The 23,826-nt window shown below is 37.2% G+C and overlaps 3 protein-coding genes across 3 annotated transcripts; 1 reads left to right on the top strand and 2 right to left on the bottom strand.

Moving 5' to 3' along the window:
- Nucleotides 1-10,524: 10,524 nt before the first annotated feature.
- Nucleotides 10,525-11,651, bottom strand: LOC133328903 (probable enoyl-CoA hydratase). Its single transcript, XM_061537413.1, has 3 exons — nucleotides 11,540-11,651; nucleotides 10,702-11,466; nucleotides 10,525-10,637 (listed from the first exon to the last, which is right to left on the bottom strand). Exons 1-3 carry the CDS (start codon nucleotides 11,649-11,651, stop codon nucleotides 10,525-10,527), a joined length of 990 nt encoding a protein of 329 aa, XP_061393397.1.
- A 2,420-nt stretch (nucleotides 11,652-14,071) lies between these two features.
- On the bottom strand, nucleotides 14,072-22,775 carry LOC133328889 (glycerol kinase). The gene is made up of 4 exons (XM_061537398.1): nucleotides 22,542-22,775; nucleotides 15,257-15,551; nucleotides 14,600-15,197; nucleotides 14,072-14,528 (listed from the first exon to the last, which is right to left on the bottom strand). Exons 1-4 carry the CDS (start codon nucleotides 22,773-22,775, stop codon nucleotides 14,081-14,083), a joined length of 1,575 nt encoding a protein of 524 aa, XP_061393382.1. The 3' UTR covers nucleotides 14,072-14,080.
- LOC133328893 (nitrilase and fragile histidine triad fusion protein NitFhit) lies at nucleotides 20,817-22,190 on the top strand. Its single transcript, XM_061537403.1, has one exon. The coding sequence runs from the start codon at nucleotides 20,817-20,819 to the stop codon at nucleotides 22,188-22,190; it is 1,374 nt and encodes a 457-aa protein (XP_061393387.1).
- Nucleotides 22,776-23,826: the final 1,051 nt, after the last annotated feature.

The following is a 23,826-nucleotide window of genomic DNA, read 5'->3' as shown; positions in this document are numbered from 1 at the left end:
CAACAATATTTTGTTGTTGTAAATTTTTAAAGTAAAGTAACAGAGACAAAAACCCACTTAAGTCCTTGTCACCCATGTCCCAAAAGTAAAATAATGTAAAAAATAAAAAAACAAAATTTATTGTAATTTCCAAAACGAGCATTCTACAACAACTAACATACATTCAAAATATAAATATTACAAAAACAACAATTTGCTTACAACAACAGCTACATTCACACTTATAACTTACAAAAAAAAAAGAGAAAAGGAAATCCGTACATAATTTCTATAATTAAAATTCATTTTTTGTATCGTAAATAATTGGTCTGTTCCCGTACTGCAAGAATCTACCAGATTTTACTATTTTCTTCGATATCATAAAGGAAAAATTGTTATCGTAATAAAAAATAGTAGATTCTTATAGTACGGTAATAGACCAAATTATAACATGAAAATGAGGAAAATCGAGAACAAAGAAGAATGATAAAAAAAATACTGGTAAAATTAATCGATTTAATGTGCAATAATAATTATACATACATATTGATATATACAAAAAACAAACATACACTATTTTGTGTCCCATTGAGAGCAAATTTTGCGAAACGAATTTTTCATTTCAGGCCCAAAGAAACATGGATCATCGAGTTCATAAAGCCACTGCCGTGGCCGTCGTTCTACGGCGAAATGGTAATGGTTGGCGCCCAGCACCAACACCAATTGAACATATTAGATTTCTTGTTCGGAATTTCAAAAAATAATGGCGCCCAACGTTTCGAAGATATTCAGGTTTTGGCCCCAACAGATAGAAATTCCCTGTTTTTTGGAATATAAAACCAGTAAGGAAAGTAGTAATGTCGGACTGGGCCGACTTGCCAATCAAAAGATTTGCAGAGACTTTGGTACACCGGGCGATACTATATATGGGAGTGTATAATAAATTAAGACACGACACGGTGCTCCCGACCGTACTATGTGAGTGGTTGTAAGGCACTAATTTTATTTTAAAATATTTATCCTTAGGTTCTACTTAAACAACTCTTTCTTAGCCTAATCTCAAACACAAAATACTTATCAGTAAACTATTTGTTCTAATAATAGAATTTGATCTGTGGAGAGTTTTCCCATCGTGTGCGTCATAAAATCTCACCACCAACAACAACAGTCTTATCAGCGTTCCGTGTGGGATTTTAGACTCTTATCTTAAAACACTCCAACGATCAAATCTTCTGTAACACAAAATTCTGTTCAAAATATTTTGAACATGCTGACGACTGGCAAGAAGAGCTGATAAATTATATTTCTGTTCAAAGCATTTTGAACAGGGAGCTATATCTAAATCTTAACCGATTTTCACGAAACTTAGCACACATCATTCTAAACCTAATTCAGTAGGCTGTACCAAATTTCGTACAAATCGAAAGATATGTAGGGACTTTGGTACACCATTTACCTAAAATCGGGTGATATTATATATAAATCTGAACCGATTTTCACGAAACCTGACACAAGTCATTCTAGACTTAATTCAATACACTATGCAAAAATTCGTGCAAATCAAATGATTTTCAGGGACTTTGGTGCACCATTTACCTAAAATCGGGCGATACTATATATGGGAGCTATATCTAAATCTGAACCGATTTTCACGAAACTTAGCACCCATCATTCTAGACCTAATTCAATAGGCTGTACCAAATTTCGTGCAAATCGAAAGATATGTACAAAATTTACCTAAAATTGGGCGATATTATATATGGGAACTATATCTAAATCTGAACCGATTTTCACGAAACATGGCACAAGTCATTCTAGACTTAATTCAATACGCTATGCAAAAAATCGTGCAAATCAAATCATTTTCAGGGATTTTGGTGCACCATTTACCTAAAATCGACCGAAACTATATATGGGAGCTATATCTAAATCTGAACCGATTTTCCCCAATTTCAATAGGGTTCGTCCTTGGGCCAAATAAGTGATCTGTGCAAAATTTCATCCAAATCGGATCATAAATGCGACCTGTACGTTGTTTACAATTTAACATCAACAGACGGACGGACGGACATGCATAAATCGACTCAGAAAGTGATTCTATGCATATTCTCAAAAGGAGCCATGTGTCTATCTCGATTCCTTTTGCCTGTTACACACATGTGCACAAAGGCACAATACCCTGGACCACAGTGTGGTGAAGGGTATAAAAACGTGGCTCCCAACACCTATACCAATTGAACATATTAAATCTCTTGTTGGCAATTTTATAAAATAATGGCGCCCAACGTATCGAAGGTATTCATGTTTTGGCCTTATAATTCAGAATTGCCCACAGGATAAGCTAATAGTAGATATTATTACTCCTTGTTTTGAATGGCGCCCAACCATACAAAGCTGACCGTGGAGTTATTAGTTTATACTACTTAAGGTATTGTAGATTTTATTCTACAGATTAAAATTTTCTTTTTTTTAATAAAAAAAAATCATGGCGCCCAATACCAACACATCTTTCAACATCCAATGGCGCCCAATCTTTCAAAATTATGATTGTGGCTTTTCAATGTTAATGTGTAGCGGTTATGTACGCCTTGTTCAGAAATGAATGGCGCCCAACCTTTCAAAGTTGACCAAGGTATAGAGTTACTTACTTAAAATGCCATTGGTCTTATAAATAACGTATTCATCATTTCCCTTTCACGCAATGGTAAACCAGGATGGCGCCCAACGTTTAGAATTTTTGGAATAGATTGTAATCTATGGCGCCCAACGTTTCAAAATTGTCCAGATTTGGGTTTCCAATTCACAGTTTGCCACGGGATAGACACATAATTTAACTCCTTCATTTTAAATTCCACAAACAACTTTTCAGGGAATATATTTGCTTAAGGTAAAATAAATTTTACTCTACAAGTTGTAAGAAAAAGAAAAATCAAATGGCGCTTAACGTTCGCCCGGTCTTGGTCCTTCCAAATCACAGTTGGTCACGGGATAAGCTAATATATCGCCATTCCAAAATAAATGACGCCCAACGTTACAAAGTTGACCAGTGGATACGATGACGTATCCCCAGTATTTTGCTACTTAAGATGACTTTTTACTACTTTTTTTGTAATAAAAAAAAAACGGATGGCGCTCAACGTTTTACATTTGGCCAATATACAAACTTGCTCTTATTTCTTAAAATACAAAATCGTATGTCACACAATAATACGTGGGAGGCCAAGATTTTACATGACAAACGTGGATGTCTTGTTTAGAGTTGTAAAATAATGATTGGCGCCCAACGGTTCAAATTCGATAGGCTCAAGTGTAAATACTAGACGTTAAGCTTTCTAAGCATTTCAAAGTCATGGAGACAAAATAAAATGCCGCCCGAGCACATGTTTTGCTAATCTTCTGCGAAATTGGATCTGTGAATTATTTCAATATTTACCAGTGTTCGACATTTGTCTTCACTCTAGAAACAGAAAAAATTGAACCGTTAAAGTGCCAATCATTCTCAAAACATCCTCAATTGTTAAAAACTATATCCTAGACAAAGGTAAAACATTGGGCGCCATTAGGTTTCTTTTTTTCAAAAACAAGAGAAGTGCGAATTTTAATGTAAAATCTAAAAATGTAAAATCTAAATAAAATTTAATGTAAAATCATCAGGGCAAAATTGGGCGCCATTCAAGGGGTAATGATATTTTCAACCTTTACACGAAAAACTAATGAGGTTCGCCCATAGCCAACTGTGTGTGTGGTCGGACCCATGTCGTAAAATAACAAAATAGATTTTTAAAGCCTTCAAAACTTTGAAATGTTGGGCGTCGGTGTATTATTTTATTTCAAATTATCCAAACCCACATTTGTAACAATGCCGATTAAGGCATCTAAGGCTATCAATCTTGGCTGTAATTTATAATTTTTAATGCCGATTTAGGTGCACTTTTTTGTATAATTCCTATTTTGAGAAGTTATGCCCGAAACTTCATTACTTCGAAAGTTTTAGGCACACCTTCGGTATCCAAATAGCGGAGAGTGTAAAAAGTCTATAATTTCCCTCAGTGATATTCGTATTATAATATTTTTTGCTGGTCATAATAAAGTAGACTATTTACTCTTTCATATGACACCCGTTTTGTTCAAATGCGATAGTCCCTTGAAAAGCTATACCCATCGAAAGTTGGTCTTCAAAAACTGATTTTGCAGACTATTTTTGACCTAAAAGTATGCTACACTTTTTTCAAACCAGGGGGCATCATGAAGACAAATTTGCCTCTTTTTAAAAAATGCATTTTTGTGTGGTTTTTCATTTTCAGGTAATAGGCGCCCAGCACCGAGCAGTAGGGATATTTCGGAACATCGTTCAATTCAAATGCAAATAACTCAGCGACTACTTAACCGATTTTTATAAATTTTGCAAAAATGGTTAGAGGGAATTCTAACGGTTTATGCCATATTGACAAACAGATATAAACTTGTGTTAAGTAAGAGAAAATTAGCATTGTATGAAAGTTCAAAGATATTTCTAATCAACGACTTAAAAGGGGGTTTAAAATCCATAAATCGTAAGGCCTCTTCTGCCCACAGAAACAAAAATTTGAAATATATGTACCCTTCTTGTGGGCTCAGAAAAAATTATTTTGAATAAATTTACGCCTCTGCTGGTCCTGTAATAATGATTTGGAATACATCCACGCCTCTTCTGGCCGTGTAATAATAATGATCTGGAATAAATCCAGAACACTTCTGGCCCCTGTAAAAATTGTATTGAATAAAGTCACGACTCTTTTGGCCCCTATAAAAAAAATATTTTAATTAAATCCAAGCCTCTTCTAGCCCTGGAAAAGTAGTTTTGAATAACTCCTTTTAGGCCCCGAAAAATTTATTTTGAATAAATCCACGCCTCGTGTGACCCCTATAAAAATATTTTGAATAAATTTACGCCCGTAAAATTTATTTTGAATAGATCCACGCCTCTTATGACCCCTATCTACACTAATAAAAGAGTAAAGTGATTGACTGACTGATTCAATGATTCATCAACGCCCAGACGAAACGGCCGAAGCTAGAATCTTAAAATTTAAATTAAATTTAAAATTTTAAATTACTGTGTACTAAATTTGGTACAACTTAAATTGTGGGTGAAGCGATAGAGTTGAAATACTGAAATTTGAAGTCAGGATCACTGTGGGGATGTAGGATTTGGGTATTTAGGAAGTTTTGATAATTAGTAGTACTATGTACTAAATTTAGTACAATTTGAATTGTGGGTGAACCGAAATTGTGATTTAGGAGGTGTAGGATTGGGGTATCGAAATTGATACTACTATGAACTAAATTTGGTACAATTTAAATTGTGGGTGAACCGATAGAGTTCGAATACTGAAACTTGGATTTAGGATCACTGTGTAATTTGTACAAAGGTGTACTAAATTTAGTACAATTTAAATTGTAGGTGAAGCGATAGAGTTGAAATCCTGAAAATTTGAATTTGGAATAATTTTGGGGGTGTAAGATCGGGGTATACAGGAAGTTTTGTTGGATGGTTGAGGTGGGTATTTATGGAAAGAATGTGTGCTAAATGGAACTAAATTTGGTAAAATTTGGATTTGGGTGAATTTTTAGAGCTCGAATCGTTAAATCGTTCTACGAAAATAAAATATGTTAATACATGTTTAACGAAGTAGTGGGCATATTCTAGTAGTTTAATAAAACCTGGGTTAAGTCCAAAAATGGCCAACTCCTGGCACCTATCCAAAATGTTTCAACATTTTGAAAATTTCTTCATCCAATATCAAGTGAATGGAATATCCATGATGCCACTGTACACATCGTAATTTTTCTTTCAAACTCAAATCATGTTCGAAGATGGATAAAATCGGTTCACAACTTCTGGTACATCAAACACAAAATGTTGAAAATATATCTCAAATTTGTTGGGGAAGCTTCATCATAGCGGCGACTTTCTTCTTCTGATTGTTCCCGCTTCTGTCCACAGACTTCCTTTTTTAGGCAAACTATCTCCTCAACTCCTTCGCCATACTTATTGGCACCAAAATCTTCCTTCGGTTTCTTTGTTTGTAGTCTTTAATCGGTCACGTCATCTAACGTTAGCCGCTTATTACAAGTGTCTACTTTTCTAGGATATTTGACAATGCGTCCAAAAACAAAAGTAGTCCCATTTTTAAATAACAGTTTATTCTAAATCAAGTAAAAAAGCTGTCCCCAAAAACGTTGGGCGCCATTTATGTGTGGAATTAAAAAACAAGGATTATTATTACCCACATCATTTACACACAAAGCTAATTAGGTTGCCACGTAACCAACTGTGTATCATTGGACCTCTGTAGTAAAATTAATAAATTGAGGTTCAAACGCTTAAACATTGGGCGCGAGTTGGTTCTGGAACTCGCAAGTTTATAACATTGAGCGGTAGTTTGTGTCTGGACCTCAAAAAAAAAACATCCCAAACCACTAGGTTAGACTTTACATCTAGCAACCTTGACGTTATAAAGCTACATCTTAGTCATCTTGGAAACGTTGGGCGCCAATCTAATGGAAAAAATCCAATTTTTGCTTTCAATGGCACAAATGGATAAAACACATATATACATACATATATACAATATACCCTTATATACAAACAACATACAGGCAAATATATTTTTTTATTTGTGTAAAATAAAAATTAAATACAAATATTTAAAGCTTATAAAAAACAAACAAAAAATAAATATATAAATCAAAATGCTGTGCTTTTAAACGTTGTCTCACTGCCTATCTGTCAGTCTCTGTGTGTCTCTCTCTCTCTCTATCAGCCTGCTAAGTGTATTTCTATTATTGATGGTATTTTTTATTATTTTGTCGGTGTGTCGGCATGAATGAATGTGGTTTATTAGCTAATCTAAGTAATTAACGATATTGGTATATAATGGAGACAAAAGAGAGCAGAATTCTTTGAGACATAATCAACAAAAATATTGAAATATAATATATAAAAAATAACATAAAAAAAATATTGTGGAAAATTTCAAATATTTTGATAAATAAACTTAATAGAAAAATAATTAAAATAAATTGTAATTTAAGAAGATATTTTTTAGCTACATACTACATATATAACACAGACATTTCACAGACATTTTAGCTCTAATTTTTAAGTAATGCTATGCAAAAAAAAAACTAAATTACAACAACAACAAAAACAAATGTAAAATGCTAAAAACAAATGAAACAACCGAAACCGCAAAATAACGTAATTAACATGTCTCCGTACCATTTTTTCTTCTTGATTTTTAATTTTTTAATTTTACTTCTTTAAAACTCAAGTGCAATATATTATTATATATGAAAAATAATTAAAAAAAATAAATAAAATAAAATTAAAAAACAAATACAACAAAAACAAAATACTTATATCAATAAATAGTCAAAATGATTTATATCCTTTGAAGAATATTTGTTTTCGTGGTGTTTTATTTCGCACGGGAATGGAAAAAGAATTGTCCTCTATAAGAAAACCTAATGGTCTTCTATTATAGAAGACCTAATGTTCTTCTATAAGAATATCTAATGGTTTTCTATAAGAAGAACTACTGGTCTTCTATAAGAGGACCTAATGGTCTTCTATAGGAAGACATGATGGTCTTCTATAAGAAGACCTAATGGTCTTCTATAAGAAGACCTTTTGGTCTTCTATAAGAAGACCTTTTGGTCTTCTATAAGAAGACCTAATGGTCTTCTATAAGAAGACCTAATGGTCTTCTATAAGAAGACCTAATGGTCTTCTAGAAGAAGACCTAATGGTCTTCTAGAAGAAGACCTAATGGTCTTCTATAAGAAGACCTAATGGTCTTCTATAAGAAGACCTAATGGTCTTCTATAAGAAGACCTAATGGTCTTCTATAAGAAGACCTAATGGTCTTCTATAAGAAGACCTAATTGTCTTCTATAAGAAGACCTAATTGTCTTCTGTAAGAACACCTAATGGTCTTCTAGAAGAAGACCTAATGGTCTTCTAGAAGAAGACCTAATGGTCTTCTAGAAGAAGACCTAATGGTCTTCTAGAAGAAGACCTAATGGTCTTCTAGAAGAAGACCTAATGGTCTTCTAGAAGAAGACCTAATGGTCTTCTAGAAGAAGACCTAATGGTCTTCTAGAAGAAGACCTAATGGTCTTCTAGAAGAAGACCTAATGGTCTTCTTCTAGAAGAAGACCTAATGGTCTTCTTCTAGAAGAAGACCTAATGGTCTTCTATAAGACCTAATGGTCTTCTAGAAGACCTAATGGTCTTCTATAAGAAGACCTAATGGTCTTCTATAAGAAGACCTAATGGTCTTCTATAAGAAGACCTAATGGTCTTCTATAAGAAGACCTAATGGTCTTCTATAAGAAGACCTAATGGTCTTCTATAAGAAGACCTCGTGGTCTTCTATAAGAAGACCTCGTGGTCTTCTATAAGAAGACCTCGTGGTCTTCTATAAGAAGACCTCGTGGTCTTCTATAAGAAGACCTCGTGGTCTTCTATAAGAAGACCTATTGGTCTTCTATAAGAAGACCTATTGGTCTTCTATAAGAAGACCTATTGGTCTTCTATTAGAAGACCTAATGGTCTTCTATAAGAAGACCTAATGGTCTTCTTTTAGAAGACCTAATGGTCTTCTATAAGAAGACCTAATGGCCTTCTATAAGAACACCTAATGGTCTTCTATAAGAAGACCTAATGTTCTTCTATAAGAAAACCTAGTGGTCTTCTATAAGACGACCTAATGTTCTTCTATTCTTCTTCTCTTTTATAACGTTGGACCTCTCTCTACAGCATTCATTTTATCCGCCACATAATGCTTAGGATGATTGTCCCTGAAGCACACAAGCATATTGCTATCCTGACATAAGAGAAGGATTTTCGTCTCCTGATGCAGTTCTCAGCTTGGCGTTCTCACAGGTCTGAACAATTCTCCATTGCGTGACACTAGTATTCGCAGACCACACTGATACCGCCACACGCCGGCCAATCGCTTTGTAAGAGGTCAAATGAACGGTTCAAAACTATTAATCGACGAAATATACACATTAAGTACCTCTACCTCGGCAGTACCACATTTGACTGCTACCCCTACACTTAGCGCTGCCTTGTATTCCTACGGCATGATTGACGATATCAAAAACTTTTGATAAATCAAGCGCTACCAATACTTTCCTATTATGTGTGTGGAGATGGCCCATGTTAATGATTTGCAACCATGGAATCTGCTGGGTTAGGTCAACGGAATTTACCATGCTCATTTGCTAGACCAACATTCCCTGCTGAGAGACTAGGTCACGTCAGTTCCGATGTTCCAAACAACTATTCTGCTTATGGTCCGTAACTAAACTGTGTGTTCCCTGACCCTGGGATCTGCTGGGTTGAATTGACAGAGCTTCGACTCCTAAACTTCACAATTTCACTGTACTTGTTGGGGAGACCAAGCAAGAACGATTCATCATTCACCTACGAAAAATCCTCAGACACGTTGGGAGACGTGATATTGGGGCATGAAGCGATGTAAATCCTTTCGCAGTACTCCTGTATCCGGGTCCAGAGCAACCACGAAAATTCTCTCATTCTCTACATCCATTGCATCTCACCGAAATTGATCTATGATGGATGCGGTTTTGACAAATACTACAGAACCAATGTCCGGGGTTTCTTTCTATCCCGGCAGGCATTTCGGGACAAAATGCCACAGCCAGAAAAAAAAATAACAGACACGTACATGTATTTGTTGAAGTAGCAGCCTCTGGTCGGAGTCATTCTCCAAATCAAACCGATACACACAACCAACCGCTGTGGGATTGTAGTCAGTAGGTCATTTTGCAGAAGATTGGAGGGTAGTAGGACTTCACCAACACAATGTAGTAATAGGTCTTCTTATAGAGGGCTATTAGGTCATGTTAAAAAAAGGTCTGTTGGTCTTTAATTTTTGGTTTTCTATTGGACCTGGTGCTATTATAATACTTTATTGTCCTTATATACAAATGATAATTTTTTTATCTCTTTAAAAACTGGAGGCATTTCCTCCTCCAGCTAGTCCACTTTCTATTAGAATAGAAGGTATAAGACCATAAACCATATGTACGATATAAACGAGATTTTCTTATATTTTCCGTTTAGTTCGATAATAAAACACGTGGCAAGTTAAGCAAAAGCTTAACACAGCGCCATTTTGTACTTTTTTTAAGCCCGTAGGTGTGATTAACTCTTTAAATGCGCCTTTCTTGTGAGCCGCGCGAAGACTAACTGATGATAATTTTTTGGCCTTCTATAAGTAGATATATTGGTCCTCAATAAGGGGTACAACACACCTTCTGGACCTTCTTCCATAAGGAAAATCTTCTGATAATTTTAAGTTATTTCGTTATGATTTGAAGACCTTCCTATATATTTTAAAATTTTGTTAGTTCGATATTTCCTTAAACTTTTTTTAATTGTCTTAATTTATTTAACATTTTAAAGTGATATTAAATATCACATACACTTTTCTTTAACACTTAACACATACACATTTACAAGGCATATTACTTTGTTTTCTTTCTAATTTCATTTTCATGGGCAATTTCTTGGCGCTCCCATTCGGGTATGGGTTTTTCTTTGACATGCCATCCCTCTGTCTTGTTTTGCAAAGGATCAACTGTAATATATAAAACAAATTTATTAAAATAAATTATTTTATTTTCAATATATGTCGTACATACCCTTCTTAAAACGTTGCACCCCCTCTTTCAGTTCGGTCAGCACCTCTTTCGAGGTGCTCATAATTTCCGTTTGCATGGCTGCTCGAAAACCTTGCCGACTATAGGCATTCGTATACAAACAACTACGATCACGTATTAACGAAGCCGGGGGGAATTTCACAATGGAAAATGCCAAATTGACAGCTTGACCCAATGCTGTACCGGTGGCAACTAAACGATTTGCTAAACCAATATTTAAAGCCTCACGGCCATCAATACGACGACCACTTTCTAATAACTCTAAAGCACGGGAATAACCAACAATGGCTGCCAAACGGGCTGTACCACCATCACTTACGGGAACACCAAAACGACGATTGAAAAATCCCAAAATCGCGGTGTCTTCCATTACCCTCAGATCACACATTAAAGCCAATTCTAAACCACTGGCCACACAAAAACCATTAATGCCACAGACAATAGGTTTCTTTGGATGGCGTCTTGTTGGACCGACAGAGCCTTCATGACGCAGCAGGAAATCTAAACTTCCCTTTTCACATTGAGACTCCAACTCTTGTATGTCATAACCGGCACAAAAGGTGCCACCCACCCCATAGAGTACGGCTATGGGTGAGGTGTCATCAGCCTCAAATGCTGCCAAGGCATTGGATAGCCTTTCAGCTGTTTGGGCATTTATGGAATTACGTTGCTTTGGACGATTTATACCGATGAGGGTAATTGACTCATCCTTATCCACTAATATCGTATCTTCTTCATTTTCAGGCACTGTGGAGAAAAAAGAGAAAGTTGCATGTTTATATAAGATGTGCATAGTTTTCGAAATATATTCCCAACATACCTTTATCCGATCTTGCTGCTGTAGTTGTTGATAAATCTCTTACTGGATTTATTTCTTGTATTTTTCTAATAAACGAAATAAGGCTTTTGACACAACTCCGACATGGATTCATTTTTTGTATGTAAACAAATATCAGATGTTTTTTATTAACACATACCAACACACAAACATGATTTGAAGAGTTAAATATTTCAGGGTTGCCATAGCTTTGTGATTGGAATTAATTCAAAATAATTTTAGTTTCATACGACGGAAATTTTCAGATGTAACATTTCGTCAAATAAAGGGTACCCCAAGTAAAATGCAATTTTGTCATCATTCGAAACGCTCGATGAAAATTTCATTAAAAGATCGCCATATTCGCTTTATACATAACCTCACTCTGTCTACTGATATAGGTTAGGGGATGTGCAGTCACTAATATGGCTGCAGCACTCTGAGACCCTCAGGTCCATTGTGATCATGTACGAAAAGAAAAAGATATGGAGAGATCTATAGGGGGATAGAGAGAGAGATGAGAAACTAACAAGGAAGTATGAGATAGTATCGATGTCTATAGAGATCCGACAGAATATATTTTACGTGCCAAGGTTGCAATGCCCCAATCACTTTAGGTTTCCAATGATGCTGCAGATTAGAGCAGGTTCCGTTGTTGAGAAGAAACTAAGACTCGGTGGAAAGTGAGCACCCACTAGTCTGTGCCCTACAGAGGGCACGCTCGATGAAAATTTCATTAAAAGATCGCCATATTCGCTCTATACATAACCTCACTCTGTCTACTGATATAGGTTAGGTTAGGGGATGTGCAGTCACTAATATGGCTGCAGCACTCTGAGACCCTCAGGTCCATTGTGATCATGTACGAAAAGAAAAAGATATGGATAGATCTTTGGGAGGATAGAGAGAGATGAGAAACTTACAAGGAAGTATGAGATAGTATCGATGTCTATAGAGATCCGACAGAATATATTTTACGTGCCAAGGTTGCAATGTCCCAATCACTTTAGGTTTCTAATGACGCTGCAGATTAGAGCAGGTTCCGTCGTTGAGAAGAAACTAAGACTCGGTGGAAAGTGAGCACCCACTAGTCTGTGCCCTCTGTAGGGCACAGACTAGTAGGACTGGAGATGCTTAATTATTTCTCTCTCTCCTCCTCGTCAACGCAGAGTATACATTAATCCAAATAGATCCTGACACATTGCACCTAGGTTCGTTGTACCAAAGTTCATAAGCTTTTCCGTCCAAGAACGCCTCAAAGTTCCGATAAAGATGACATGGGTGGTTTGATTAAGCCATCAATTGCTAATTCTGTAGATTGATATCCTCGTCTAGCTAATTCGTTTGCTTTTTCATTACCCATGATATCACGGTGTCTTGGTACCCAACACTGCCGATAGCTGTAAGTAAATTCTTCCACAACTGTTCTACACTTGAGGAGCCGCTTGACTATCCACAAAAATAGTAACCGGTTTAACGATCTCTGCATCCAGAGTTTTTATCAATTCCGCTGCCTTCCAAATCGCAAAGATTTCAGCTTGGAAAACACTACAGTTGCTATCCAGCTTGAAGGTAAACTCAAGGTCTAGCCTTTCACAGAAGACCCCTGTACTTTTTTTCATCTTGGATCCGTCTGTATAGAAAGCCAGCCCGTCCAGAGGAGAGTTACTCCGGTTCCAGTCGTCTCTACTAGGAATAACGACATCTACATCGTCAAATCTCAGGACTGGTGATATATAGTCGCTTAGTTTTACGCGTTGGTTCAATGTCATACCTGGTTCGTTCAAGATGCAATCATGCCCAAAGGTTCAACTTCGCCAAAGATTTTTCTAGAACACCAGTAGTTTTTCTTAAAGAAGAGTAGTAACTCTCTTTATAGAAGATCAGTATGTCTCCTAAGCCTTCGTTGAGCTCCCTGGATAAACATCCAAATATCGCATGATCAAAATGGGAGTACCGCAAGTCAGTGTCCATTGTGCTCCCCATTCCACCACCAGTTGTTTCAGTGGTGTCGTACACCAATGTCTGTTCGATTATATTGTCCGGTGTTAACATTAACAGGATTGCTACCCGATGTGTCAAGATGTCGAGCGTGGATCATCTTCACGAGGAGACAAGGATACTGTCAGTACAACAACATAACTTGTTGCTTGCCAGACAGTTCCTTCTGGCCTGACATCTGCCAAGTCACCTCAACCACCACATAGTAGTGCAGGATCCTCCTCCACGACACATCCGGAAGGACATCAGACACTTCCGCCCAAAATGAAGGACATCAGACACTACTATCCGACTACAAAAGATCGTCAATAGCTGCAGGTCTGAAACAGCTGCACACTCGAACGTTGAATCAAGCCGTCGACGGATATTGCCTAAACAAAGTCTTAACGAACATTTCTTATTTTCAGGAAGATACTTTTTTTGAATTTTTTTTTTTTTTAATTTTTATTTAATTAACACATTTTGTGCCCCTGGACTCATTTTTTAACACATTCTAGCCAATTACATTATTATTTTATTTACTTAAAATAAAAACTCAAAACACTAATCAAACAAATCCCGATTACCCGTTGCAGCAGCCGATGTATCCCAACCAATTGAACGTTCAACGGCCATTTTCCATTTATGATAACGCATATCCCGTTCGTTTTCCGATATTTTTGGTTTATGTTGGATACGTTCTTCGCCAGCCGATAGACCTTCTTCGATGTTAAAGGAGGGTTCGATGGCACGATAGGCTGCCAATGCCACACCCAAGGCTGTGGTTTCGGCAATTTTTGAACGTATTACATTAATGCCAACCAAATCGGATTGCAGTTGTAGGAACAGAGAATTAACAGTCATACCACCATCAACCATTAATTTGGCCAAAGGAATGCCGCAATCCTTTTTCATGGAATCTAAAATATCACGAACTTGGAAGCAAATAGATTCCAAGGTGGCACGAACAATATGTTCGCTGGTTGTTTCTTCGCTTAGACCGCAGATGACCCTAACAACAAAACAGAAGAAAAGACATTTAAAGTGAATTCGGAATATAAATAGTGGATGTCTCAAACTCACCCCCTAGCCTCTTGATTCCAATAGGGTGCATAGAGACCACTGAAAGCCGGTACAAAATACACATCCAATGAATTGTCTACCAATCGAGCCATAGCCTCCACCTGTCCTAGCGATTCAAATAATCCCAAATTATCACGTAACCATGTCAAAGCCACACCAGCAATGGCAACACTACCCTCCAGAGCGTAGGTGGGATTTGAATCTTTACCAAATTGATAACCGACCGTGGTGAGCAAACCATGCGATGAGGTTACAATAGCAGTACCGGTATTATAAAGCAGAAAACAGCCCGTACCATATGTAGCCTTCGCCTGTCCTCTATGCAAACACTGTTGACCCACCAAGGCAGCCTGTTGATCACCCAAACACGCCGTTATCGGTATACCCTTAAGATCGGTATCTTTTATCTGACCATAAACTTCAGAGCTGGATACAATTTTCGGTAAAATCGTATTTGGCAAACCGAAAAATTTCAATAGATGTGGATCCCATTGCAGAGTTTCAATGTTCATTAACATGGTACGCGAGGCATTTGTAACATCGGTTATGTGCAGGCCACCATTGGGGCCACCAGATAAATTGTAAATTAACCAGGAATCTAGAAAATAAAGAGATTAAATTTCCTATTAACCTTCTGGAAAGTTTTTCTCCCCTTACCAATGGTTCCGAACATAACATCGCCATGATCCATGGCCTTTTTAACAGCCGGTACATTGTCACGCAACCAGCGTAATTTTAGTGCCGAAAAATATGGTGACAACGGCAGACCACACAGCGGTTTGAGGTAGTTAATATTTTTGGAATTATTCGGTATCGACTCGATCAGGTCATCTACTGTGGTGGTAGTACGATTATCCAACCATATAATGGCGTTGTGTAGAGGCTCGCCTGTGTGACGATTCCATACAATAACCGATTCTCTTTGATTGGTCACACCTACGGCAACAATATCCTGCATGAAAAGGTAGAACGCAAAATAGATAAAATTATTACATTTCAATTATCTAATTGTACTATATAAATTCAGAAGTGAGGGCAAATAAAATACGGGGAGTTGCCAATCTCCTACTAGGCGCGTCTTCCCCGGGTGGGGGATGGGAAGGGGGTCTCCATGATGTGTAGAGTGAAACTATCCTAGGTCATGTAGGTCTCTGCACTTCGTGGAAATCCTGGGGATTTTCGGATCTCCCGTGAACCAAAATGAATCGAGGTAGTGCCCTTAAATTAATTAACTACGATGGTTAAAAAGAGCAAAAATAAAAAAGTTGCGGTGCAGGGAGTTAATAACCCAGTACCGGCGACAATCGTTGGTGAGGTCACAAGCCACGTGTCAAGCGATTGTGATCCGGCTGTTCTAGGTGTGGATGCCTTGGCACCTGCAGCTGTATCTGTTAGTGCATAATTTTCGAATCCGAACGTTGACGAACCGGCAATTCTATTGGCAAACGAGTAGGTCAGGACTGATGAAAATCAATCTCTGACTTACAGGACTGGTTTAGATGTTATTGCCATTGATTTGCAAAATGTCAAAATTGAAAATTCTAATTTAATAGTATTATCGATATATAGACCACAGCGTTGCAATTTAAGAAGATTTTTATATAAATTGGAAAACATTATGGAGAGACTGCGTGTTGGCCCGATGATAGTGGTGGGTGATTTAAACGTAGATCTACATAGCAGATTACGTAACAAACAAGTTTTAAATGTATTTAATGAATACAATATGAAGCCGTGTCATGATCTTGTTACTAGGCCTTTGAGCAAGTCTTCTATTGACTGGGTTGTAAGTAATTTCCCTCAAAATATTTCAGTACATAGCATTGAAAATAATATATCGGACCACAATATACTTAGCTGTTGTTTGGATATTTCAGTATGTCCACATGATTTTATAACACAAAAAGTTGTTAAGACGGATTATGTCAAACTATCATCAATTTTAAATACAGAATTAACGGGTTTAAGTCATGAAATTAATTCATCTGATTTATGTGACCGATTTATTGAAACTTTGACGACGGCAACATTGCATTGTACAACAGTAGAACATAAATCTGTAAATATTCGTTCAATGATCTCACCCTGGATTACAGAGAATTTATCCGCTCTCATGAATTTTAAAAATAAACTGTTATGTAGGAGACGTAAAGCTCGTAATAAAACCCAACTAACAGATCTACTGAAACGAATTAGTAAAATAATTAAAAACTGTAATAGAATTTTGATTAACAATTACTATAAGTATCATTTGAATGCTTACAAAGGTGACGTAAAAAAAACATGGCAATTTATAAATAAAACCGTCGGTCGGTCAAACAACAGAAAGTTTGATGTATTATTGGAAGACGGAAGACTTTTGTCTACGGATAATGCAAAAGCCACTGCTTTAAATGAATTTTTTATTGACTCAGTAAAACAATCAAGAGTCAATTTAGAACAATATTCCAATGATGATATAAATTTTTTTCAACCCTCATACCTGAGCCGACTTATTTTTCCTTACAACCTGTGGATGTATTAAAAGTTTCAAACATTTTACAATCATTGAATGTAAGGAAATGTTGTGGATTTGACAAAATAACACCAAAAATATTACTTCTTAGCAAAAATAATGTTGCTAGTTTAATTGTTAAAATTTTTAATACAATGATTATTGAAGGAAAATACCCAAATAGCCTTAAAATTCACAAAATTCTGCCGATTCCTAAGAAGCTGAACTCCAAAAGTTTAACAGATTTTAGACCAGTAGATAAAATTTCTACCGTAGATAAAATTTTCGAAAAAATAATTTATGAACAACTTTCTACGTATGTTGTTGATAATAAAATACTCTTCGATAGACAGTTCGGTTTTAAAAAGGGCTCAGGGACGGAGGAAGCTGTTATAAATGTGGTTGAACATATATGTGACAAAATTGACGCTGGGGCAAAAGGTGTTGCAGGTGTTTTCTTTGATTTATCCAAAGCTTTCGACTTGGTGGATCACAACATCTTGATTAAGAAACTAAAGAATATTGGTTTATCCAATATGTCGTTAGAGCTTTTTTCTGATTTCTTGCGCAACAGACGCCAATATGTTGAAATTGGTGATGCAAATAGCAATTCTTTGCCTGTTAATTGTGGGGTTCCCCAAGGTAGTGTGTTAGGCCCTCTTTTATTTAAAATATATATTAACGATCTGAAACATTTAAAATTTTATGGCAAATTATTCATTTTTGCTGATGACATATGTTTGTTGTACGGATATAAGTATGAGCGCGTCTTACAAACTCAAGCGGAGTACGATTCTGCTATTTTATCTGAATTTGCTAGGATTAACAAGTTAATTATAAATCCGAATAAGACCAAATTCATTAGGTTTCAACCTCATATGAGCAGGTCTAATCATGAAATGGCTATTCATGTGGAAGGAACACGAATTGTTGAATCACCTAGTGTAAAATATTTGGGTATAACGTTAAGCAATAATTTACAATGGGACCTGCATATCAACCACATACAAAATAAAGTGTCTGCTGCTACAGGAATATTGTATAAATTCAAATCCAAATTTGACACAGAAACCAAAGCATTAATATATCAAACGCTTGTTCATTCCCATTTGACATATCTTCCCATTATATATGGATTTAAATTCAGCAGCTCGTTAAAAATTCTGCAGAGAGCTCAAAATAAAGCCCTAAAAATTGTTTACAACCTACCACGTAGATTCCCAACACTAGAACTTTACAAATACAAAGCAGTAAATGTTTTACCTTTACGAGGATTATATAAACATCAGATTTTAATGCCAATGTTTAAAAATTTAAAAGGCATAGGTCTTTCGTCAATATCTTTCAGACAAAATAGAGAAATTACTGGTAGAAACACTAGGCATGCATCAGACCTGGAAGTAGCTAGATGTCGAGTTGAAGTAACAAAACAAAGAATAAAATACGCTGGACCAATGGAATATAATCAATTATCAGACGATTTGAAAAACATTCTACAAATATCGATATTTAAAAAACGCATTAAAGCTTATCTTTTGCAGAATATTGAAAATCTTTTGTACAATTAATTTAATATTAACTATAATAAGAATTAGAATATCATAAATTGTATAGTTGCCATTAGCCTCTACTTTGCCAAATATGGCGCGGAGGCATTAAATTAATTATAATTGAATAATAAAGAAAAAATGAATACAAAAAAAAAAAAAAAAAAAAAAGTTCTGAAAGGGACTACCTACACGGGACTCTAAATGCTATCCGCGATAGTTTAGAGTAGCAAAGCAAATAAATCTTTGACCAGACAGACTCAGATCGGAAGAGCAATGTGGGGATACGTTTCCGAAGGAGCTGCTACTGAATCTCACCCTAACTGATGAAGAGCTAGACACCACGGTGATCCTAGCCAAGTCTACACAGGGCGAATATTGTAGCATAAACGAAGGAAGCGCAGACCCTGTCAAGTCTGACTCCAACAGGTCCTTTGTCGGCACTTGCCGACAATAAACTTCAGAGGCAATCTGCGACGGAGGCGATGTGCGACGATGGGGAGTCTGTCGAGAACCCAGCAGCGGACAGATGCTCAAATGTTGGGAAGGCCGGAGAAGTAGCTGATGCGAAAAACTACAAACGTACTGTTTCGTATCTCCGCAAATTCGTGGGACGAGACGCGAATTTGATTTCGAAGAAGGAGGTTCACCTCATCAAGGGCAAGATGAGATTCGTAAGGAAGTTCGAAAGAATCTATCCGCACGCTCTGCATCGTGAACTCCAGATGTCCTGTCCATCCCTCCCGAATCCTACTGCTCCAATAAAAGTAGTGGAATTGGCGAAGCCCACTGTAGGGTTAGTGCGACGAAACTCATCACGCACATTTGCTAAACCCGCTGCCTCTGATGGGAAGTTTGGTCTCAATTCGCGTATACGACCCACAGGTAGCATCTTTCTGTTACCAGGAAGTATCTTTCTGCTAACAGAGCGTCAGCAGGATTGGGTAGTTCTTTGAAGCGACGATTTGTGAAATTTCTGAACTCTTGCCAATTGGTTTTGCCATGTATAAAGAAATTGGGGGTGGTCTATTGATAGATATGACCCCACGGAAATAGATATTGACAGTTTACCTTATCCTTGTACCTCTGATCATAACCTATTGCACCATAATTCATGGTGGGCATTGAAATCCTATATCACCAGACGGTTATTGTCTTCCAAATAATGACTAATGTCTGGCAAGTAACGCGGGACACAACTATTTAACTGCGGAATGTATATGTTAAGCACCTCTGCCTCGTCGGTATCACACTTGACCGCTACTTTCATACATTCCACGTCACTAGAGTCCATCTCATACAACCGTGTACTTTTTTGTCTTTCACATGTGTCATTTATAATGGCGCCCAACTTATTCACTCCTCTTCTAATATGTGTGAAAATAAGTGTAATGCTGCTCTGGTCCTATACATTTTACGGAATACATGCAGATGTCTATGGTAGGTGTATCGCCTCAAGTGTATTGCCTACATGTTACCTTGGCAGAAAAGTTGAGGGCTAATGTAAAATACTCAACTTCGCGTTCCTACAACTACTACAATATCAAAATAACTTGCCTTGAAGTGTTCGAATTCTTTCTTCTGGAAAATCCGTTAAGATCGGCCATAACAAGTGTTATTACATCCTCCCGAACAAACTTATTGTTTATTTATTTCCATTGTGAAAACGTAAACAACGTCCAAATATTTGGCATTCGATTTAAGACAAACATCTGACTTTCGTATGCAGGTTGATCTTATCAATAGATCTTGGTACCAACAGTTTCCTTTCCTTGCAGTACCATAAGCACTCCTAACATAATCTCATTACAAGTCTCCATGTCATCAAACTGACATTGAAAAATGAAATGTCCCACCCCAAAAACATGGCAACCCTGTCATATGATAACACTGGAAATAAATATAGACGGCAAAATATAAAAGAAGAAAACAATTAGAAATAAAAAGAAGAACAAAAAGACCACATATATAGATAACAACCTAAGCAGGTTGCAACAAAAATACACAAATTGAACGGGGAGAGGACAGTCGGTCGGTCGGTTGGTTGGTCATAAACTACGCTAATAAATTCCCTTCATCATCATCAATGTTAGTACAACGTTATTCAATCGACTCGTTAACCAGAGTTATTCCGAACTACAAATTGTTAACAACAAATCTACTGAGATTACGAAAAATGTCTACTGCTACGACACCCCCACTGAATGCAGCAGCTGATGATGGGTCCACCACAAAGTCCATTATAGCCATAACACAAATGCGCAGCACCAGTGACAAGGGAGAAAATATACGACAAGTCGAGAAGCTGCTGCAGGAGGCAAAGAAGCAATGTGCCTCCTTTGTGTTCTTGCCGGAATGTTGTGATTTTGTGGGTGAGAATCGTAATCAAACACTGGAACTGGCGGAGCCGTTGACAGGTCCCACTCTCACAAAATATCAAAGTTTGGCCAAGGAATATGATGTGTGGCTATCGCTGGGTGGCATCCATGAATCTGTTTTGGATGAATACGAGAGGAAAACGGATAAAATTTATAATGCCCATGTTGTGGTCAACAACAAGGGCGAATTGGTGAACATCTATCGTAAACTACATTTGTTTGATGTTGAAACTCCCGAATATACATTTAGAGAATCGAAGGTGGTGAAGCCAGGGCCAAGGCTAATACCACCGGTGGAGACACCAATCGGAAAGGTGGGTCTGCAAATATGTTATGATATGCGTTTTGCGGAGAGTAGTTTGTTGCTGCGTAAACAAGGTGCTGAGATTCTCACCTACCCCTCGGCCTTTTCATATCCCACTGGTAAGGCCCATTGGGAGATACTGCTAAGGGCTCGGGCAATTGAGAATCAATGTTTTGTCTTGGCTCCCGCTCAAATTGGTTATCACAATGAGAAGCGGCGTAGTTGGGGCCATGCCATGGCCGTAAATCCATGGGGTAAAGTGCTGGCCGATTTGGGAGATAAAGATGATCTCAAAGTGGGTATTGTGGAAATTGATTTGTCAGCAATGGAGCCCATACGTGCCTCAATGCCTTGCTTCAATCATCGAAGAGATGATGTGTATAGCTTAACAGCTTATGGTAGTGGCAGCACAGAACCTCTCGAGGATCGCAAATTTGCCAAGAATATTATCAACAAGGATACCATCTTTTTTGAGAGTCCTTATTGTTTTGCATTTACCAATCTCTGTTGTGTGGTAGAGGGTCATGTTTTGGTGTCCACCAAACGTTCAGTACCCCGTCTAAATGCCCTTAACTCCGCGGAAATGAGTGATCTCTTTAATACCGTGTGCCGTGTACAGAGGATGTTGGAATCGATTTATCATACGACAGCAGCTACTGTAACTGTGCAGGATGGTGCCGATGCTGGCCAGACTGTACCACATGTACATTTTCATGTTATGCCACGCCGACCAGGAGATTTTCGCCACAACGATCAGATCTATGTGAAATTGGAGGATCAAGTTGAAAATAAGACGCCGCGCTCAATGGAAGAACGCATCGAGGAGGCCCGAAAATACCGAAATGTTATGAAATCATTGAAGTTGTAGTAGTGCAAATGACGGTGGTGCCATAATATTAGACGATAATAAAAACGATACAATACGACGATAAAAATTAGCTAGAATTTGAAGCCATAAAATAAAGGAAAATTGTTGTTTTATTTTAAATATAGACATAGGACTGGGATTGATCTGAAATTTACAGCACAGTTAAGTCTTGGTATGCTGACTACGTCAGTATATATATTATGTGGGAGAAGTCCATACTTCCTGAGATACATTCCATATTTCCCATCCCATTTTTATTTGGCATATATTTCAACAAAAATCACATTTCAAAATCACTATTTCTGATCGATTCTAATCCTGCTCCTATATTCAATTTGTTCCCCAACTTACCTTAACACTACCTCCCAACTTTTCCAACTTCGTGCAGGCCTCATCAATACAGGTCTTGACAATATCATAGATCAACACCGGATCCTGTTCCACCCAGCCTTCTTGGGGATAAATGGAGGGAACTTCTACCTGATGATAACACACAACTTCATCTGTACCCGCCTTGAAGATGATAAAACGGGCTGATGACGTGCCCTCATCGATGGCTCCGACATATTTCACTTTATCAGTCATTTTTTTCACTTGCAATTATTTTAAAATAGATCTGAAACTAGAATATTTTCACCAATCCACGATATTCTATCGCCGTTTTTTCCGTCTTTCTATTATCACTTGGAACTTTGACCAGCGCGCTCACCCCGCCACGGCAAATAAAGCTTTTTTCTTGGGGTAATTTGTTGTGTTATGCACGACGATATTAAACAAATTAAACAGCGTATTTTTTGTATTAACAACTTATCGGCTCCTCCGCTTGTGTGTTGCCTTTACGATTATTTGTTGTGGCTGTTCTTGTTGTTGTTTTTGGAGGCCACACAGTAATCAAGACCTAATTGATAGTAGGTGCGTTGTCGGTTTCTTCTAACAGCAGGAGAGGGAACGGGCTTTCATTATCTCCTTTTAAACATATCGCTCGCAATTAAACAAAAATATTTATTGGCCAATTGTGTTTTCGTTTACTTTTCGTTTTCCTATTTTTGTTCAAAACAATAACCAGATGAGGAGAGAAGAATAACCAATAACGATGAAAAGCAAAGCAGAACCAGTTTTGTTACGAATGAATTATAAAAGCAATGTAGAGATTAGGATTTACAACAGATGTTTAACAAATCAGCTGTTTGTAGAAATATCTGACGTTGTGGCATTTTGTTATTCAATTAGGGTTGCCAATGTTGTTATATATTTATTGGACGTTAATATAAAAGCCGAATCCGCTGAGCCACACATAATATTCATTTAGTGGAATGAAAGTTTTCTTTTGTTTTACCGGAAACATGGTGCTGCCCTAATTTAAGACTATTTGGGTTGAAAGAAAATTGCGAAAATTAATGAAGTGGACAAAACACCCAATATAAGAGAATTGGTAGTTATGTTTCAAGGTCCTAGGCACTCCTAGGCACCTCGTGCCCATCAGTGTTCTACGACTTGCAGTCAGGCGAATCACTAAACGAGTCAACTTCAAAGAAATCTCAGACAAGAAGATTTACAGGAGAGCGTTTAATTAATGCAACCGCTTTATCAGACGGGACAGAGACTCGATATCGGACAGGGAGTTCCTTCTAATTAA

This window comes from Musca vetustissima, unplaced genomic scaffold (assembly GCF_032173495.1).
Source record: "Musca vetustissima isolate MV318-11 ecotype Yass unplaced genomic scaffold, APGP_CSIRO_Mvet_v1 utg14752, whole genome shotgun sequence".
Classification (NCBI taxonomy): Eukaryota; Metazoa; Arthropoda; class Insecta; order Diptera; family Muscidae; genus Musca; species Musca vetustissima.
Note: the sequence above shows the minus strand (reverse complement) of the source record. Positions and strands in the feature narration are given on the sequence as shown.

Excerpts from the sequence above, each read along its gene's own strand:
- LOC133328903 (XM_061537413.1), bottom strand. The coding sequence starts at position 11,651 with ATGAATCCATGTCGGAGTTGTGTCAAAAGCCTTATTTCGTTTATTAGA. Across the intron at positions 11,467-11,539 it reads AGCAGCAAGATCGGATAAAG|TGCCTGAAAATGAAGAAGAT; the intron begins GTATGTTGGGAA and ends TTTTCTCCACAG. Across the intron at positions 10,638-10,701 it reads GGTGCAACGTTTTAAGAAGG|TTGATCCTTTGCAAAACAAG; the intron begins GTATGTACGACA and ends TATATATTACAG.
- LOC133328893 (XM_061537403.1), top strand. The coding sequence starts at position 20,817 with ATGTCTACTGCTACGACACCCCCACTGAATGCAGCAGCTGATGATGGG.
- LOC133328889 (XM_061537398.1), bottom strand. The coding sequence starts at position 22,775 with ATGACTGATAAAGTGAAATATGTCGGAGCCATCGATGAGGGCACGTCA. Across the intron at positions 15,552-22,541 it reads AGTTGGGAGGTAGTGTTAAG|GATATTGTTGCCGTAGGTGT; the intron begins GTAAGTTGGGGA and ends CTTTTCATGCAG. Across the intron at positions 14,529-14,599 it reads TGGAATCAAGAGGCTAGGGG|GGTCATCTGCGGTCTAAGCG; the intron begins GTGAGTTTGAGA and ends TTTTGTTGTTAG.